The sequence below is a fragment of the Gossypium hirsutum genome, chromosome D08, assembly GCF_007990345.1.
Source record: "Gossypium hirsutum isolate 1008001.06 chromosome D08, Gossypium_hirsutum_v2.1, whole genome shotgun sequence".
Lineage (NCBI taxonomy): Eukaryota > Viridiplantae > Streptophyta > Magnoliopsida > Malvales > Malvaceae > Gossypium > Gossypium hirsutum.
This window is the reverse complement of record NC_053444.1, coordinates 53,614,916-53,637,236: the sequence shown is the minus strand read 5'-3', so window position 1 is coordinate 53,637,236 and position 22,321 is coordinate 53,614,916. Positions and strand designations below refer to the sequence as shown.

At 31.8% G+C, this 22,321-nt stretch overlaps 1 protein-coding gene and 1 long non-coding RNA gene across 3 annotated transcripts; one reads left to right on the top strand and one right to left on the bottom strand.

The window, feature by feature from the left end:
* Nucleotides 1-12,751: 12,751 nt before the first annotated feature.
* LOC107903245 (uncharacterized) lies at nucleotides 12,752-15,472 on the bottom strand. Its single transcript, XR_005916856.1, has 3 exons — nucleotides 15,405-15,472; nucleotides 14,875-14,960; nucleotides 12,752-12,993 (listed from the first exon to the last, which is right to left on the bottom strand). It is a non-coding gene; the product is annotated as an uncharacterized lncRNA (long non-coding RNA).
* Nucleotides 15,473-17,907: 2,435 nt separating this feature from the next.
* Nucleotides 17,908-19,829, top strand: LOC121219854 (uncharacterized). 2 transcript variants are annotated; one of them, XR_005916855.1, is made up of 2 exons: nucleotides 17,908-19,240; nucleotides 19,447-19,829. XR_005916855.1 is itself a non-coding variant. In XM_041098394.1 (2 exons), exons 1-2 carry the CDS (start codon nucleotides 19,000-19,002, stop codon nucleotides 19,798-19,800), a joined length of 645 nt encoding a protein of 214 aa, XP_040954328.1. In that variant the 5' UTR covers nucleotides 17,913-18,999; the 3' UTR covers nucleotides 19,801-19,829. The 2 variants fall into 2 exon arrangements, 1 of the variants encoding a protein (XP_040954328.1); XM_041098394.1 differs by having other exon boundaries at nucleotides 17,913-19,290.
* The last annotated feature ends 2,492 nt before the right edge of the window (nucleotides 19,830-22,321 follow it).

Sequence of the window (22,321 nt, the reverse complement as noted above, 5' to 3'; positions counted from 1 at the left end):
ATTAAAAAAACAAATTAGTTCATGTACATTAGATAAAAAAGCAAACGGGTCCTTTTGTTAAAATGTCCATCCATTTATGCTATTACAATTTGGCTCATGTACGTCAACATAAGGTACACATGGCACACCACGTGTAACTATTTATTTCACCAGCTATGACAATTTGTAACAGTACAAATTGATGGGAATTTTAACAGAAATGATTAGTTTATTCTTTGATCTAACTTATAGGGACCAGGTTACTCATTTTTTAATAAAGGGAGAAAAATACAATTTATCTCCTAATATTGGGTCTCAATAGTACTTTTACCCATTCAAGTTTTTAATACCTTATTTAAGTAAATTGTGAGTTAAATGGATTTTGTTTTATTTTTAAGTAAATTTGAAGATTCTTCCATTCGAATTGAAACTTTAACCCCGAGTATTAATGAATGTATTTAAGGTAGCATAATGACATATTCAGTCTTTAGTGCTTACATATTTTATTAATTTGTTCATTTTTTAGTTAAATTTGACTCTCAACCTTTTAGAAAGATCCGAATTTGACCATCAAGCTTTTAAAAATAGTATATTCATTGTTTTTTTAAAGAAAATACTGAAAAAAAAACATTCAATTTTAACATGATAGCCAACATGGTTATCCGCTTCTACTTTATGTTTTGTTTATTTTAGAACTTTTATAAACTTTCTATATTATTTGATTTTTGATTTTTTTATAATTTTTAAAATATTTGTTGGCGTGACATATAAGAAAAATAACACCAAGTTAGCATGAAGTATAGGTGGACTACACACAAATTACCACGCTAACATCATTGAAAATTGATGCTTTAGTCAACATTTTCGTTAAGAAAAAGTAAATTAACTATTTTTGAAAGGTTAATGTCCAAATTTAGCTCAAAAAATAAGGGTCAAATTGACAAAAGATGTGAATATTGAAGGCTAAATTTATCATTATGCCTATAAAGTATAACAACCAATCTTGTTTTTTTACTAAATAAACTAGTTTAATTAAGCATAATCAAGTGAGATTCAACATTTAGATTTTTATCTTAAAGGGAGGTCAAGCATAAATAATTGACTTTAAAGTATGTTACACTACAGTAAGGAAATAAGATTGTGGAAGAAAATAATATGATCTAAACCAAACAAATTAGTAAACGCCAAACCTTGCAAAATAGTCTATTGGCGCACCACACACAAGCAACAAAGCAATTCTCAACTTAACAACAGCACGAGTCGTAAGTCAGAGGGTGGGATCACCAATGAGCTTAGAGACAGTCATATAAGGTAAAGGACACTAACCAATCACATGCAATAAACAATTTATCTTTCACTCACTATTTAGCAGCCTTAAAACATCAATGGACCTTGATATAAGTACACAGATATGTTCACATCTACATGTATCATAAAGTAATGATTTTTCAAATTCACAAGTAACATAAAATACCTAGAGAATAAGGAAATCGAGAATTTCGTAACTAGGTTTTCGATTCAGATTCACAACATTCTAATTTATCAAAGTACAAAAGAAAGCTTACTTCAAATCGGTGATTGATTTTCAAAATTGCGATTATTGATTTTAAAGCAAGTGAGGGCAATGAAGAATTTTATTGGTTTGATGTTATGAGTATCAATGCAACGATCAAGGTGGAGGATCCATTTCCAAGGGGATTCAACTTTAAATGACTAGGTAAGGACTCTATTAATGTGTCTTTTAAATATGAGAGATTATCAAATATTTGTTATGCATATGGTTATTTAAATATTTTTTTTAAGAATTGTTAGGCTTGTATTGAGGACACAAGAAATAAAATCTACAAATAATAGATGATGGTCGCTATTATAGGAAGGAAATAATCTATTGAGAAAGGAAAAAAAACCCTAGTGTGAATGAGAATAAGGAAATAATCTATTGAGAAAGGAAAAAAACCCTAGTGTGAATGAGAATGAAGACGATGGCAATACATAAAGAGAAGGAGTTCTCATATGCCTTCGAAGAAAGTTAAAGGCATAGGCATGGTTGTCTAAATCAAATCGGTCAGATTACCGGTTTGGACAAAGTATTTAAATCGCTTTAGGAGCAAACTGATTTGAACCACTGAAAACCACAAATTACTAGAAATCGAGAAAAACTAATTTTTTGTATTTTTATCCCAAAATATGGCCTAAATCAAAAGAAAAAACATAGCCCAAACCAACTCTTACTAGAACCCTTAAAAATCAATCCAAACCAATCCTTAAATATGAAAAAAAAAAGAAACCCTTAATCTAATCACAAAAACTGAGTAAAAATGGAAAACTTAAAAAGAAAAATAGTAGCCTCCAACAACTCTTTTTAGCCTTCTGTCTTTGAAGATCCCCTAAATCGTTAGTATATCACCACCATCGCCCTCTCTAATTGTTAGATCTGGTGCCCTAAGTGTAGTATATTCGTTTGTCCACTTATAGTTTTTTCAAATAAATTGATTAATAAAATTATTCATGAATTATATTAATACCCTTTGTATATTGTCCTCACATGGTTTTTGCATGTAAAGCAAAATAGAAGCAAATATTAGCTCACCAGTTGTCTGATGTTTAGCTTATATTATACGGTATTACGTGGTCATATCGTAATACGGAAAGACAACTTATATTAGTAGACAAACTTAAACATGTTCTTAGTCTAATAGGAACTGAGCAAACCAATTGAAAGACTAATATGTCGCCTATTAAGTCCAATTGGGGAGATATTTTATCTTGGGCATCGGAACGGATGACTCCCAAAAGATAGAGACATAGATGTGACTGACTGTAACACCCCTCACCCGGCCCGACTGTCGGACCTGATCTATAAGATGCTACTATAGATACCAAAACAAATCACACATGATTCATAGCAATTAATTCAATTACACATCAATTTATAATAAAATTACATGCACAACATGTTTTACAATCAATTCCAAGACTCAATCGAGCTTATGAAAGCTCTTAAGTTGACTCGAGCATGAAGAAGGATCAAACTAAAAAATTTTCCAAAATTTAGCGATATGTATCGATACTTGGGATAAGGTACCGATACCCATGTTAAGAAGTATCAATACCAAATTTAGTATTGATACCATTTTAGCATTCTACCATTTTCAAACTTTGAACACAAGTCAACTTGTATCAATACCTTTATAAAGTATCGATCCTTAAGAATAAGTATTGATACAATATACTGGTATCGATACTAAATTGGCATTTTGTCAATTTTGAATCATGGTAATTTGGTAAAGTATTAATACCTTAGTCTCTGGTATCAATACTTGTAGCTAAAAGGTTAAAAATATTGCATTTTTGGTACTTTTCCGTGCTCAAACCAACAACACATCCAAACAGTGCCTTAAGCACACTTCCAACCTGTAACACCCTTCACCCATGTCTGTCGCCAGAACAGGGTTACAGAGCATTACCAAAACAAATGTAGTTAATTCATGCCATTTACTATTCATATTCAATCATATTGTCCCTTAAATGGACCCTCGAGGACCAAAAAACGCGTTAAAAATAAGTTAGGACTAAACCGAAAACTCAGAGAATTTTTCACGAAATTTCAATTTTTTTCTTAGGTGCAGGGGACACACATACGTATGGCCAGGTCGTGTGGGCATTCGATGTGTGGCATACACTCGTGTCCCAGCCCGTGTCCATACCCATGTAACTCTCTAACTTGGGTCACACGGCCAGCCACACACTCGTATGCTAGGCCGTGTGGACAATTTAATTTTTGAAAATTAGGTGCAGGGGACACACGGCCAAACCACACGCCCGTGTGCATGCCCGTGTGTCACACACGACTGAGACACATGCCCGTGTCTCTGCTCGTGTGGACAAAAAATAGGCCATTTTCAAGGCCACTATTCTCACCCCATTTGCCTTCCACCAACAACATCATTCAAACACATTCACAAGCCAATTCATAACCCTCAAATCAATGCCAATACCAAGATTTATGCATGACATATTATCTCATATATTCAAGTGTTTAAACTTACCAAGAACACATTTATGCTTATAGGCATACTTTATCAATTATGAAATCAAAACCATTCACCAATAGGTTTGTATACTTCCTATCATATCATCATTTCACCACACATCAAACTTGTTAAGGCCTTATATAATTACATCAAAATATGTTTAACACTAGTCATTCCAACAGCTAGTTATAACCAAAATACATCATCATTTGGCCTATTTTAGCATATACATGCCATTATACCAAAAGTTAGCTTATTTCATGTACGAGAAGTCTGAGGGATAGTGTGATGTGACTCCAACCTAGTTCCAACTTCACGAGCTTTCGAGTACTATAAAAACAGGGAAAAAACTGAGTAAGCATTTAATGCTTAGTAAGTTTTATAACAGAATTTAATTACCGTTCATACTCATTTATTATAACATAGATAATGCATCCAATTCAATGTAATCAACAACCTAAACACACAAACATCTTCATCAAACATGTTAGTTACATAATTCATATTAGTGCCAAGGAATATAGATGAGCTCATTAATGTCTCATTCCCACATACATGTGTTTATCATTTCAAGTTTCCAATGAACATGTACATATCATACTTTTTGCATAACAAGTATTCTCATACTATTTCATCTTGAATTCATATTATCCCTTACTGGAACTTTACCCGTTGAATCACTTAAAATATCGATGGAAACATAGGCAGTACACACGAAGTGTACAATACGGTAAATCTGTCAACTCATATTCGGGAGTGCTTGTAAAAGCACATAAATGGGAAGCTTATCCGGACTGTATAACATGAAGCTCATAAGAGCTATATTCAGGAAGCTCATACGAGCCTATAACGGGTAGCTCCAAAGAGCCATTAACGGGAAGCTCCGGATAGCCATATATCAGGAAGTTCAAGCGAGCCATATCGGGAAGCTCACAAAGAGCCAATTAATAGGAAGCTCATGAAGAGCCATAATCGAAAAGCTCATAATAGCTAAGGTGTGTCCACAACTCATGTATGATCACAACCTATCGGGATGCTCCGAAGAGCTATAATAGGAAGCTCGCAAGAACCATTTAACGGGAAGCTCATAATAGCTAATATCGGGATGCTCTTTCGAGCTATGGTGTGTCGGCAACATATGTAAGACCACAATTAATAGAGAGCCATGTATCGAATCGAATTTCATGTATTCAAACGAGATTTCATACTTATCGGGCATTTTCGGATTTATGATTAATTTCATAAGCATAGCAATTACACAATTTAACATTCACATATACAACATTTAATTCATACATATAAATGTACACAATTTAGTTACACAAACATACCTCGACACTTGTTCATATACGAAAATCTACTAATCCGATACTTTTTGTTTTCCTCGATCCAATTCCGTACTAGGTCTATCTGGATCTATACGAGTAAATTTAACTCAATTTAATGAAATTCATATTCAATTCAATCAAATTCACATTTTAGGCAAAAGTACCATTTTGCCCCTATACTTTTAATTAATTCAAATTTCATCCCTAGGCTCGAAAAATGAAATTCATGCAATTTAATCCTTATTCTAAGCCTAGCCGAATTTCTCATATAAAAATAAAAGTCCATGTATTCCATAAAATTTAGAATTTTCCATGAATTCAACATCTTTCCAATTTAATCCCTAAATCATGTTTTCTTCAAAATTATTTAATAAAACACTTTAAAATACCCATCAACACCTCAATTTCATCATATAATAACTTAGATCATGTGAAATCATCAATGGTAACTTCCAAAATTTTCAATAAAATCAAAAACCAAGGTAAAGGTTACTTGGGCCTAATTGTAACAAACACAAAAACATAAAATTTTCAAGAAACGGGTGAGGATTTAACTTACAGGAAGAAAAAATTGAAAAACTAGCTTAAACCCTCTTCAATGTCTATTTTTAATGCTGAAAATGATGAAGAAATGTCTATAATTTCTTTAATTTCATTTGTTTTCTTTTTATTTGGTAAAATTTTCGATTTTGCCCTTATTTCACACCATTTTTGTCCTATTTTTAAGCCTATTCCATCCAGCCAATTACTTTAGGCATATTTATGCCTAAAGTCCTTCCTCATTTATCATTTGATCTATTTAATCGCTATTTCTTTTAATTAATAAGTTTTGCACATTTTTCAATTTAGTCCTTTTTAACAAATTAGACGTATAATCGGTAAAAGTTCTCAACAAAATTTTCACACAACATTCCTATCATACCATAGACTATAAAATAATATTAAAATAAATTTTCTTTTAACCTCGAATTTGTGGTCCCGAAACCATTGTTCCGATTTCATTGAAAATGAGTTGTTACACAACTTGCATAAAACCAACCTCAAACCATAACAATATGCCATAATTCATCCATTTTCCACTAATCAACATGTCTTATTTAGTCTTCAACATGTGCCTTTACCTAAACAGTTTAACCAACTAGGCCATGCATAACTTAATACATACATATTTCCATCCATCATTCAATTATACTAATAGCCATTCACAACATTATTCAAGCCAATAAACATCTATTTAGTACTTTATTAAACATATCAACCTATGTAATACCAAATACTCAAACATTTGATACCATCTACTATCACTATTATACTCAAGGATTCCATCATCAATAATACTATCTCTTCACATCAACTATGGTTTAACATATAGCCAATATGCATACATAGATACTTAACATGAGACCATCAAAACCAAGCATCATTTAAGCTTTAAGATCATGAACATTTAAAATAAGTACACATATACATATCAAGCCTATATATATGCCACATAACTGAGTCCAGAACATTTAAAAGTCTACTGAATCGAAAGTTGGGTAGTGTAAGCTTCAAGGTGATCCGATCGACATGTTCCACAAAATGACCACTACAGAAACAAAAAATGAAACAAAGTAAGCATATCGAATGCTTAGTAATTTCATAATAAATTAACTTAACTTACCTTATCGTTATACAATTTAAGTTATTGAAACACAAAGGCACAACATGATATATCCTCGGCATCTTAATTATATATATTCATAAACCATTCCACAAGACAACCTATAGGCTAGTACCTCACATAACAAGATCATGGTATTTAAATTCATATACATGTACAACCAAATTACTTTACGTCATACTATTCAACCTTGTTCGATACTAAAACACATCAATAGAATTTACATTCAATCATTTCATTACCATTTAATTTTCGTTTTCTATCCAGAGAACTATAGCAATTTAAATTCAAATACATAGGACTAATTTGCTTCCACAAACTGTAGAGCTGATTTACTTATACAAGCTTTATTCGATGCTACTCAATCAAACTATCGATAATCCGCAACATGTGCTGGATCTTAGCCATTGATAAAGAATAATTCAGATTTCTCACACAAGATGTGGTATTTGGGTTGCTCACACAAGTTGTAAATTAGAGTTGATTATAGAGACTTTATTCGATGTTGCTCACTCAAATTGTCGAGAATCCACAACACATGCTGGATCTTAGCCATCGATAAAGAAATTCATGACCAACACCCAATTTCATTTTTGACCCTAATGACATGCCATTTGTATCCTAGTCGTTTATTAAGTTCAACCAGTATCGTTACCAATTCTATATCATTACAAACCTTAAAACTATATACTCACTTTTCACATTTTGAATAACAATCCATATACATTTTTAAACCTGCAACATCACTATATCCATACTATTCAATCATATATCAATTTCACATTTAATCATCTTGTATCTATTCATATTAGTCATTTATTTCATGTTTACAATTTAGTCCTTTTGATGCCAAAGGACATAATTTACCTAATAATTCCAACTTAAAAATTAAAATGATATAATACAAACATAAAATAAATTAATAAAGTAAGTCTTGTATGAACTTTCCTGACAAAAACAACAACAAATGAAACGTCGAGAACTAATCCACAATTTTGCCTTTTCTTCAATTATCTTCTAGTTGATTCAAATCCTAATCTATAATAATTCATTACAATTTATCAATTCTAAACATATTTTAATAGGCTATTATAACCATAATTCAATTCAATTTCACTTTTCAGAAATTCTCTAAAGTTTTCTATTTTATTCAATTTAGTCCCTGAAATCAAAATAGCTATATCTTTCACATTTAAGCTTCATTTTTCAATCTGATTTCAATTTCACCCTTCTATAACCCTCTATTATCTATAATTATAAAAATTTCATGCCAAACCTGAAATATTTACACTTTAGTCCCTAAGTTTAAAACTATCAAGTTTCACTTCTAAACTTACAAACTAACAATTTAACATTAAAAATTCAAGAATTCGTCAATGGCATCATTTATAAATTTTAATAGTTTCGTAAATTAACACATGGTTTAACTAAATCGAGCTACAACGATCAAATAAATATAAAATTTACGAAAAACGGGCTTTGTATACCTTACCATGCTAGAAGCCGAATAGTTGAAGCCTTAACAATGGATTCCTCAAGTTTCTTTACTGCCATTGGTGGGGAGAAGAGAAAAATAAAAATGAAAGCTTTTAATATTATGTTTTAATATATTAATAATAATGCAATCATAAAATTTTAATAATCATCATTAATAAAACACCACCAACCATTCACTATCAATTAAAGTGGGAATATTTCTGCTTCAAACCTTGTTTTAATTACTATTTTAGTCTTTTAGCAATTGAAAAATCTCTAGCGATTAACTTTTACAATTTAGTTTTTGTACTCTAATTAACTATCTAAAAAGCAAAATTAATGGACCAAACTTTAATTAAACTTTATACTAACCTCGTAAATATTAAATAAATAATATTTACAAACTCGATCGTCGTAAATAGGGTTTCAAAACCTCCGTTTTCAACACCACTGACTTTCGGGTCGAAACACTTGTACCTTAGCTAACTATCCAATAACAAAATCTCCAAACCAAAATTCAATATACTACTAAAATTAACTCGCAAATATTAATTAATAATATTTATGGATTCTATAATCAAAGAACGGGGTTCTGAAACCACTGTTTTTGGCATCACTGAAAAACGAGTTGTTACACTAATTGGATGACAATACATCAGACAAGGCCCAAGAAAAATAGATCATGAATACGTTTATAGATATATTCACTTGAGATGTTCATAGTGTGGCATACCTTAATCTTGAGTGGATGATGGACTATGTATGCATGACTTGTATACTTTGATGTAAGTAAAAGCCTAAGTTCAAATAGATAAGGAACCAAAAGCTGGTGCGTTGGGTATACGACTTTTGCAGTATGTAGCATCATTCACAATAGTGGATTTCATAGCCCAAGACATAGGTAAATGACATCCTTTCATTAGCATTTCATGATAGATGAAAAGTAAACATGGTTCCGGATCGTTCGTCTTTGTGATGAATGACTTGATTACTATTTGATAGTAATTGACTTTTCATGAAAAAAGATTTAAGGGTTAAATAAAAAATACGTACCCAAACTTGTCCACTTCTCCAAGATTGGTACTTTTGTTTTTTTTGTCCCAGACTAGTACCCAAACTTTTTTCCATAAACTAAATCGATACCCGAGCCTAACGTCGTTAAGTTCAGGACATGTGGCGGAATAATATTATGACACGTGGCATAAAAGACATCACCATGATGTCATAATCTAAAAAATTAAAAAAATTTGACTTTTCTCCATCAATTTTTTTCTGTGTAATTAATTTTGTCTTCTTTTTTTTTTCCTATCGTTTCTTCTTACATTTTTTCCTTCTTTCTTCTTCCTCCCTTAACCCAAGTTGCTCTTCTTCTTCTTTCTTCTTCCTCTCTTTTTTTTGTGTATTTATATTTGTATTAATCACACACCATTATTAGAAAATAATACGATTTTGGATATCATATATAAAAATATAAAGTCTAAAACTTACTATATTTTTGCTACAATTATTCTTATTTTGAATCCATATAAAAAAACCGAAAGTATTCATTGGCTAGCAGTTGCTTATTATTAATGGGCTCTCCATTACAAATTTGCAACAAACATTATTTACAACAAAAATAAATTTATAAAAGAAATAAAGATCTATTGATTCATTTTTTTTCTTTTCCTTATAAAATCATGTTTATCTATATACAATTAGCACTAATTTCATTTTTTTTAATAGAGGGGCGAAAGAACTAAAAATATGGTGATGCATAACAAAAAGAAAAAAGAGGACTAGTGAAAGCATGTTTGGCTAGCGAGAAAAAAATAAGAACAAGAAAAAAAAGGGAAGGAAGAAAACCCAGATTTTCTAGGAAGCCAAACAAGCTTCCCAGAAGAGCCTGTTCTTTTCTATCTCATTCATGCTTTCTCTTGAGTTTTCATTTGATGAAAAGGGTTTCTTTTCTTTCCCTACACCAAATCTATTAATACGTTGATCATCCCTACAACTTTTTTATACAATAGAACCAAATAATTGTATTATTTTCTGATAATTGCAGCAATGGATGTTGTTTAATCTTTAAACCCAGATTTTTCATTAGAATCTTCAAAAAGAATCGAGAGTTTTAGATCTTAATAATCCACAAATGGAGGTTGTGATAAGATTGCAAAAGGTTTATAAGAGCCAGTCTTTGTGGGTTAGTTTGAAAAAGGGAAGGGAAGTGGTGGGGGTTGGTTGATGGTGGCTAAAAAATGGGGAGAAAAACGAAAAGGGTTTAAGAGATGTGATTTTAGTAGTGATTGGATGATGAAAAAGTGAGGAAAAATTTTGGGGGTTTTTGATAGAAGAAAGAAAGAAGAAATATGAAGAAGTGTAGAAGTAGGGCTAGAAAAAGAAAAAGAAAAATAAGAAAAAGGAAAGAAAAGGATGGAAAATAAAAGAAGAAGAAGAAGAAATTGAGGTACAAGAGGACGCCACGCGGTGGCTCCTGATTGGCCAACACTGTCACGTCAGCAAAAAATTAATGGCGTTAGGCTCGGATTCCAATTTAGTTGATGGAAAAAAAGTTCGGGTATCAATCTGGGACAAAAAAACCATAAGTACCAATCTAGGGGAATTGGACGAGTTCGGGTACTAATTTTATACTTAACCCAAGATTTAATGGTTATCATGAGATAAATAAGATCATATTGAGAGAGCGAATTTATCCTAAAGAGATTAAGGATATCTTATGAAGGTAACACACTTATGACAAGGTCATTAGACAAGCATTGATCGAGTAGTTTTCATTATGATATGTCATTAAGGAGAGCTCAGTCACGATACTGTAGTGGAATGACTTTGTGACTAAATGAGTTTATAATTAATAGGCGAAAAGTTGAAACTTAATTATAAATCATTTTAGCCCTAATAACATATGTCCAATCAGTCCCTCCGTTAACTCGTTGAAACCACAAATAAACTGCATGTTGAATCAAATAAAAAGAAATGAATAGAAATGATAAAGTTAGAGAAATGAGAAACTTTCGAAAATGAATATGATTTTCTCACTATGGAAATGACCTGAGAATTAATTTATGGTTTTTTGAATTATTAATTAATTAATGTTCAAAAATGGAATTAAATTAATTGGTCATAGTAAATCCGTTGAATGTAGAAAAATTAAATATATTTTCTCATAGATTCTTTTACAATAAGGTTTCCATGAAAATTAATTAATTTATTTAAATTAATTCATGATGTTTATTTTGGAAAATAGAAAAACATGTAGTGGGTTGGATTGAATTATAAAGTGTTGGCTTAAAAGTCCAAAAAGCACTTATAATTGGACCCGATACGGGAGAGGCCCAAAAGCTTCTCATGTTGGATATATGAGATAGCAAACCCTAGTATATTTAACTAGGGTTGAATATATGAGATAGCAAACCCTAGTATATTTAACTAGGGTTGATAAGTTTTACACAACATTGAGATATTGTTATTCTGAACAAAAATAGTGAGAATTTATTTCTAAGTGTAAATTTTATTTTCCAGAATAATAATTCTACTAGTTTCTATTAAAGAGAGATTTTTGCTTTCTCATTGAAAGTAAAGTAAATAATTTATGGTTATGTGTTTGATTCGAATTCGTTCAAGCCCAAACTTAAAACAGTTCATGGTACGAGAATAGCAAAGTTCATTCGGTTAAAAGAAATGAATGACAAAGATTCATCTAGTCGAAAACACAAATGCGATTTTGGAAAATGTTTATTGCTATAAATATCATAAACCAGCTTGATTTTCAAATTTTTAGTTTTCCTCTATGCAAGAAAACCTTTTTCGAATTGGAATTTTTCCAACACCAACGTATTAAGGTGAGATCTATTGAAAAATATGAAACTGGAAATTTGGTGCCAAAGGAAGTGCCCACTCTCTTACCCACTAAATTTGTACGGAGGCAGTTTTCATATTTAAGGTGTTGACAATTTATTGAATTGATTATTTGGGCTATGTTGATTATATGGACTATATCTAGCTCATCATGGAAGATCATATCACTTGAGGAATCCTATATTGATGATTAGATTGAATAAGATTACGTTTATCTAATCTCTTGAATTAAGAAAGTTGGATTGCATTGAAGTACTAAATACTTAGCTGTAACACCCCTAACCCGTATCCATCGCCGAATTAGGGTTAAGAGGCATTACTAATCAAAACACAACTTAGAACAAACATTCATTAAAGTTCAATAATTATAACAGTTACATATGATAAGCTAGGTCTAATATTAAACATGCAAAATTTTAAGCTTCTCTTTTGACCATTTAAAACAAAAAAAAGACATTACAAACTAGCAAAACCATAAGGAAATAAACCATTTTCGTATGGCTATTAAATTCATATACAATATAACAAATTACGACCTTCAAAACATTTATCTAGTCTGTACATGCCATAGTTAGAATTTAAACATTCTAATACCGAGACAGTAGATAGAGTGATGATCTTGCTGACGATCCCCGAGCTTGAAGATTGATCTTTAAGTCTATAAAATGGAAAGACATAAACAAACAAAATAAGTTTTTATAACTTAGAAAGTCTATAGCATAACGAAAATATATAAATAATTATAAAATTTCCTGGTACACTTAGTGGATTTGCAAACACCATATAAGTTAACAAATACCTAGACAGATGCATACATAATTATCCACTTTTAAAACCAAATGTATATACACTTTAACATAAATAGCTGATTTCATCAATATACATATTTGTCCCATGCATACATCCGAATGCACATATGTACTTAACATGTGCATATAATCAATCATGTGCATATATACCAAACACATTTCGAATCCGTTTGTATACATATGTACTCATTAAAATTTATACACGAATGAGTAGCTAATACATTTAATCAAACATATATATCTACTTATTCTTCGTATACTTATAGATGAATACATTTATATTTAACTCTCAATTTCAGACACAGATAATTATCAAACACATTGGCTCAATGTATGTATATTTAACAACCACATATCACTATATGCATTTGTAAATTCAACAATCGCATATACCTAATGTACATATGCCTTTATTAAATGCATATACCGAATGCATACATTTATATTTAACCAATGCAAAACCCGAATGTATGTGTATACTCACCAAACATGTAAAAACTGAATAATTATGTTTCATCAATTTCCTATAATTAAAATCATAGACATATCAAGTGCATGTACACACATAATCTAACAGATTCACTGACACTTAGCCTGCTAGGTTTAAAACCTAATTCAGTACACCGACTTTAAGCCTGCTAGACTTATAGTCCGAATTTATTTCACCGGCATTAAGCCTGCTAGATGTAAAGTCTGAATTTATTTCACCGGCATTAAGCCTGCTAGACGTAAAGTCTGAATGGTTTCACTGGCAACAAGCCTGCTAGGTACTGAGCCTGAACACTCAATTCACATAAGATATAATTCATTTTCGAGCTATATATGCATACAAAATCCCTGCATAAAGATTCAACTTAAAATTAATAACTCATATTCTTTGATACACATGGATGTATAATAAGTTCGATCATCAATTCCAACTTACTAATTCAATGATTCAACCGAATACATATATATAACTTTATACTATAGATTTCTAATATTACTATCATAATATTCAACTTATATTATACTTAAATAATATACATTTAACACTCGAACAATTTCATACGTTTGATTCAATGCAAATCTTATACATATATACATACACATTCGACTTCATATATACATATATAATTCCAAACCTAACTTCGACACAAGAAATTATACCTGTACGTATATATATACATATTTGAATTTATAATATACATAAATAAATTCATACTTAATTTCAAAACAAGATCTTATATATATAATTCTAAACTTATTTTCGAAACAAGAACTTGTACCTTTATACATTATACACATACATATTTGAAATTAACACATATATATAAATATAATTGCATACTTATACTCAATCTAAGTATTTACTCATATATATACATATTTATTCAATCCAACTTATACAAATATTTGATACACATATATGTATCTTTATATATCTATTCGAACATTATGTAAACATATATAACAAACAACATTAACTAAATTCAAACTTTATTCACACATATACATACCTATGTTCGAATACATCACATACCTATATAGTTCCATACCTAAATTATTTACAAGGACATTGATGTATATATATTTGTATATTCATACTCATTCGAACCTAACACATACATATATATAATTTTCATACTTTCCATTCGATTTATATACTTTTAATTTTAACTCAACATAAATACAATTGATATTCATACATATAAATTGATTTAATAAAATTAAATAGCTAATAGACTTACTTCGGACAGTGAAAAATTGAAATCGGATAGTTAGTTGACGACGTTGGCTTTTCCCCGATCTAACTCCGATTTCTTTGGTTCTTGATCTAGACATACATTCAATATAGTCCAAAACCACATAAATGGGCAATTTACCATTTTGCCCCTAACATTTACACTTTTTTGCAATTTAGTCCCTATTGCATAAAACACAAAATACACAAAATTTGCCCACACTATACAATGGCCGAATATCCCTAGTACTCATACAAGTCCACACATTTAATTTATTTCATATTTTAGTCCCCCAAAAATTTAATTTCACAATTTAGCCCTAATTACTCAATTTTACCAAAAATTCAAAGACTAAACATGTTAATCTTTCACATATCTTCCATATTTCACCATTAACTAACAAAAAGCTCAAGCATTCATCAATGGCATATCTCAAAATCACCATCAATTTCTAAAATTAAAGCATGGGTTTGATAGAACACGAAGCAACGATCACAAAAACGTAAAAATCATCAAAAATCGAAATCAAACCATACCTTAATTTTGCTAAGGAAGTGCCGAACATTCAAAAGCCATGGATGAGTTCTTCTCTTCCACTTTCGGCTTTCAAAGATGAACAAAATCATCTTTTTTTTCATCTTATTTTAACTAATTTGTAATATATTTACTAAATGACTAATTTAACCTTAATTAATTTAATTTATATAACATATATATTAAGGTCACTTATTTAATATGCCACTCACTAACTATTAATTGGCCTAATTTCTATTTAAAACCCTCATTTTTAAAAGACATCTACAATTGGGTGCTTTTAAATTTAATCCCTTAAATTTTTATTTTACGTGATTAAGCCCTTTTTATCAAATTGAACACTCAAATGATCAAATTTTCATACGAAAATTTCACACATAGCAATTCACATACTGTAGATGTCAAAAATAATTTTAAAATATTTTTCTGACTCGAATTTGTGGTCCTGAAACTACTTTGTCCGATTAGGGTCAAAATCGGGCTGTTACATTAGCTACCAATAATCTTTGTTTATATTATTCATTATTATTATATTGTATTTAGCTTATATAGTGGTTGTTTTATAGGGGTTGTGATAGATTTTCTTATGTAAGCAAGTCTTGATAAACTTTATATAATTGATAGACTGGTATATGTTTATGTACAGAGAGAATTGATCATTTAATTTGTTCTAAGTGAGGAACATTATTGTATGAGTGCATATTGATAGCAAAACATTTGTGTTGTGGTTTTGCTTGTTGAATTCACAATGGGTGAATTTAGTGGTGAGAGTATCAAGTCTTCAAAGTACAAAGGTGAGGGGAATTATCGTGGGGTGTGATAGATTAAATTACAACATTTGTGTTGTGGTTTTACTTGTTGAAATTGTTGAAGAAAGTAGATATTTCTCACTGAGCTAGGCTCAGCAGACGTAGGGAAACCAAACTACGTAAACTACTTTAAGCACCACTTTACTTGAGTAATTTAATTCTTAGCAACATTTTAGTTATTTCAAGGTATAAAGTTGCTGCAATTGGAGGAAACTTTAAATTTTTCTTTAATTTTGTATTTTATAATATATGGTTGAATCGATTTTAATGGAATTATAATTGGATTTGTGTAAATTATTTAATTAAAAATAAAAATTAAATTAATTAATCATCAAATTTTATTTTATTTTGATAATTGAATTATGTAAATTATTTAATTAAATTAATTATTTTTATTGGTTGATTAAATAAATAATTTTAATTTATTAATTAAAATTAATGTTGAAGTTTAATTAATTAACTAGCCAATTAAATAATCAAGTTTGCTTTTTTTTATCAAATTAAAAGAGATGAGTTTGAAAATTTCGAGTCAACATTGTCTGGTCACCCTAGCTTATTTTAGGGAGGAGGCAACATGGAGTTACTTCCTCTATATAAGTCATTAGTCACCTCTTGAGGTGTTTTAATTGGACTATGACTCATTTAGTTTGATTAAATTACAACTTCAAATAAGAATTAAATTATTGCATATTTCTTTCTAGGAGGAATTATAATTGTGTCGATCTAGTAATTATAATTTAAAATATAGAGAGATTTGGAATTGGTTCAGTTTTATGCAAAAAGATTATCCAACCCTCCCATTGAGTGTCTCAATTTGGTATTGTTTTTAGTTTTTTTAAATTATAGTCCACTCTTTAAGTAACCATGAGTTCAAAAATATGGAAAAGATCAATCAATTGAAAGTTTGAATAGATAAGACTTTTATTCGAGTTTATTGAAAATTTTGGCAACCTTCCTAAAGAAAACCGACAATTTGAGATCTCTTTATAGCTTCGACATATATATTTGACCAACTTTATTATTTTAGACATCACAATAAATATCCATTTAAGAAACTTTTCTAAAATCATTTTGTGTAAAATAAAACGTATCCAATAAGAAATAAGCAAAATCAAACAACTCAAAACTTTATATAGATCTAGAAGGTTGTACAACTTAAAATTGTAAGAGAGAATGGTAAATTGAAAAGAAATAAGGAAAGCAAAATGCTAAAGTGTGTCTTTCATATGAATAGCTTGAAGAAAAATCTTCCTTGGATGGTTTTACCTAGTGGAAACCAATTAACCATGGTACACTGAGTCTTTCACCATCTATGAGGTGTAATCATGTCTTTTCTTTAACCAAAGTGTGGGATGATCTTTTGGTTAGTACCAGGAGTTCTTTAGTTTTTGTGTTGCTGACATGAATTTTTTTTCAATAATATAAGCTTCTTTCTCTTCTTGAGATGAAGACTACTTCTATCTGATTCTTTTATGTGAGAATTGATACTATCTCATCCATCCTTTTGGTTTTTTAAGAAGAGTTAATACCATGAGATGTATTGTGTGATGGTTGTTCACCTTATTCCTTGTCAAGGAATAAGTCAACAATTAACTGGTACTTGTTAAGCAGTTAGTAGTTAAAGAAGTTATTTTCTGTTAACAAGTTGTTCAAGCTATTCAACAAGAAATATTGTATAAATACAGTAAATTCAATCTCTATGATGTATTCTTTTTCAATGGAAATCATCTGTTTGGTTTATCATTTTGCTGCGTTTCTCTACGTAGTTTTTTTCTCTTTCTTTCTGTGTTGTGTTCAATTGTTATGGCACCAGAGGTGGTTGCAGACAGTCACCATAATTCTTCTAATGGTGCTGGAGAGCAAGTCAACTTTCCTTGTTCAGATCCTAGTTCAGTAACTTCTGTTGTTAGGAAGAAGGTTCAACAGTTTCCTAAACACGATACTGTTAAACTTGGTGAAAGCAATTTTGTTCTATGGAAACACCAAATCATGTTGATTCTTGAAGGATATGGTGTGCAAGACTTTATTTTGGTAACTACCAGGGTTCCTACTTAGTTCGTTGTTGATAAAGATGGGAAGTAGGTTAAGAATTTTGATTATGTATTGCATGTTCAATAAGACAAGCTATTGGCTTATTGGCTATTACCGACTATGTTCAATGAGATCTTGATCTATCTTACTAGTGCTCGTACTAGTTTTGATTTGTGGGCTACAATTGAAAAAAAGTTCGCCACCAAGTCTACTGTCAAGATATCGAGTCTACGACATGCGTTGTATTCTCAGAAGAAGAGTCACATATCAATCAAAGATTATTTGGCAAAGATTAAGTCAATGAGTGATACATTGATTGCTGCGGGAAGCATAATATCGAAGCAAGAATAGGTTAGCATTATTCTTGCAGGGCTATCAGTTGAATATGAGTTGGTACGGATGGTAACTTCAACTACTTATCTTTCTCTTGATCTGTTAACTGAAATACTGCTAGACTGTGAAGCAAAACAAGTTGAGTTCCTGGCTAATATCCCTGTCCAAGCTAATTTAGCTAGCAAACAAGCCCGTAAAGATATAGGTCCATCAAAGAATTCTGACTATCAAGGGAATAAGTAACAATATCGTGGTGGTGGTTTTCAATGACATAGAGGCTTCCATCGTGGTAGGAGTCGTGGGGGGTAGATTTTCTCACACTCGCCCCCAATGTCAACTATGTGGTAAAGTTGGCCATGTTGTCCAAAAATGTTATTATAGATTTGATGAAAGTTTTTCAAGTGTCTCTGGTGAAGGTTAGTCCATGTCAGTGAATCATCATCAACTTCTCGATTCACAACAGGTAGAAAAATCTGCATCAAATTGTGCAATGCATCAATACTCTAATAGAACTCCTAGTTCTCAAGAACGTGGTGGTCAACCAGGGTGTCATTTTTCAGTAACTTCTACCAATGATGCTGGTCAAATTTGGTACCCAAATTCAGGTTCCACAAACCATATTACCAATGATGTTTTGACACTCAATAATCCTATTGAATATACAGGTATGAGTCAACTTCTGATGGGCAATGGTGTTCCTGCTCCTATCATTCATGTAGGGGCCTCCTCAATTGTTATTAGTAATAGGATTTTACACCTTAAACTTGTTTTACATGTTCCAAATGTCTGCAAAAATTTGATTTCTGTAGCTCAGTTTGCAAAGGATAATCAGGTGTTTTTCGAATTTCATCCCTTTCATTGCTTTGTGAAGGAAATCAAGACAAGGACGGTTTTGCTGGTGGGTCACATCCATAAAGGGTTGTACCATTTTGATACATCACCACAACAAGGAGATTCTGCTGGTTCTGTTGGTGGTTTTCAGTGTGCACATACTGCTGAGGTTCACACTCGTGACGGTTCTTGTTCTATGTTAGAGTTGTGGCACAAAAGACTTGGCCACCCTTGTATAAAAACTCTTCATCAAGTACTTCGAAGTTGTAATATTTTTCCAAATAAGTCCACACTGCCTAGGGTATGTGCTCCTTGTCAGTTAGAAAAATCACATAAACTGGTTTCCAATGATTCTCAGATTGTATATTCTTCACCCTTTGAACTTGTTGTGTAAGATTTGTGGGGACTGGCTCCTCTTCCTTCTGAAAGTTGTCTCTATTATCTGTCTTTTGTAGATGCATATAGTTGATATACTTGGATTTATCTCTTAAAGACAAAGGCTAAATTTTTTGCCAAGTTTATTCAATTTTCTAAGTTTGTGGAAGTTCAGTTTGGGTGCAAATTTAAAATGTTTCAAAGTGACTAGGGTGGTGAGTACAGACCACTGGCTATAGTCCTCTCTCAGCTTGGTGTTCAACACAGGTTGACTTACCCCCATACTTCTGAATAAAATGGAATTTTCGAGAGGAAACACAGACATTTGGTTGAAACATGTCTCACGTTGCTTGCTCAAGCTTCCTTGCCTATGCATCATTGGAGTCATGCATTTTTGCATGTTGTTTACTTGATTAATAGACTACCCACGTCTGTTCTAAAAAGGCAATCCCCTTATGAACGGTTGTATCATACTTCACCAGATTATATGTTGCTTAAGGTTTTTGGTTGTCGTTGTTTCCCGTATCTTAGACCTTATAATAACCATAAGCTTTAATACTAGTCTCGAGCTTGCACCTATCTTGGTTATAGTCCTAACCATAAAGGTTATAGATTTCTTGATGACAGTGGTAGAATTTTTGTGTCCAGGCATGTAATATTTAATGAAGCTTTCTATCCATTTGCCAAGACAAAGACTCCTTCTACAAAGACCGACTTATCAATGATGCATCAACAATCAAGTGTTCCTTTGTTGCATAAAACTCTGAGTGAATGGTCTTTTGGTATTTCAGTTGCTCAATCATCTGATCCTGGTGCTGCTGGCTCTTTGTCTGGTTCTGGTGATGCGTTGAATGTTAGAGTCTCTACACCTATTGATCAACCTGGTTTTTTAGCCGTTCCATCACCTGGTACTGGTACTACATCTTCCTTGTCTAGTTCCATTTAAAGGCTGACTACTGGCATTGTCACACATGTTAATCAATCGAGTGGTTCTCTCAAAAAGTCACATAAGGCATCTTCTTCTTGTTCTAGTCCAATTTTTACTAGTGTTCATATAGATCAATTTGGAGTTGCTCCTGCATCTTCAGCTGCACCTGGTTCCAACACACATCCTATGCAAACACGGTCTAAGCATGGTATTTTTAAACCAAAGCTTTATACTACTGACTTAGCTAAACATGAGCTTTTGACTATTGACAAGACATTTTTAAGTCCTGAGTGGACTAAAGCTGCCCAGCAGGAATACTATGCACTAATGCATAATCAAACATGGGAGCTTGTATCTTTGCCTCCTAACAGATGGGTTTTCAAAATCAAAAGACATGCGGATGGCTCTGTGGCTCATTATAAAGACAGGCTTATTGTCAAAGGGTATCTTCAAGAAGCAGGTATTGATTTCCATGAAACCTTTAGTCTGGTTGTTAAGCCTACAGCAATTCAAGTGATTTTTTTCCCTTGCGTTTACGTTTGGCTGGGCTTTGAGGTAGTAAATATAAATAATACTTTTCTTAATGGGTATCTTAATGAAGAACTATACATGCTTCGGCCCCCAAGTTTTGAACGTCATAATGGAGGTCAACCATTAGTGTGCAAGCTTAAGAAGGCACTGTATGGCCTCAAACAAGGCACATCAGGCCTGGTTTCAAAAGTTGAGATATCACATTGTTGCCTATGGTTTTGTGTTATCAAAATCTGATGCTTCTTTGTTTATTAAATAGTCTGGTAAGATTCTTCTATATGTTCTGGTATATGTCGATGACATTATAGTCACATGCAATCATCAGTCAAGTGTTGATACCTTTGTAGAGTCCTTAGATTCGAGATTTACTCTTAAGTAATTGGGACAGTTGAGTTACTTTTTGGGTATCGAAGTCACACATACCGCTTCGGGACTCTTTCTTAGTCAACGAAAATACATTCAAGACTTGCTACAACAAAGTCACATGGAAAGGTCCAAAGGTATTCCTACTTCCATGATATCTTCTTGTATGTTGTCTGCTCATACGGGGAGTCCTATTGACAATGAATCAGAATACAGGAACATCGTAGGGGCCCTTTAATACATCGTGATTACCAGGCCTGATATTACATTTGCTGTCAACAGGGTCTGTCAGTTCATGCATAAGCCCCTCGATCATCATTTCAAAGCTATTAAACATATTTTAATACATTTACAGGCAACGATAGATCATGGTGTTTATTTTACTGTTGCCTCTCGTCTGTCTCTTATTGGTTATTTAGATGCTAGTTGGGGAAATGATCATGATGACAGACGTTCAACGTCGAGTTTTTGTATTTTCCTTGGTGGGAATCCTGTATCTTGGGGTTTAAAGAAACAACAAGTGGTATCTCGTTTGTCGGCAGAAACAGAATACAGGAGCCTTGCTCATGCTACAATAGAAGTCACTTGGCTGGAGTATTTATTGGGAGAGTTAAGAGTTCAGCTTGCTAGAAAGGCAGCTCTTTGGTGTGACAATTCAAATACAGTGGTCGTATCTGCTAATCCAATTCTACATTCCAAGTTCAAGCATGTGGAGCTT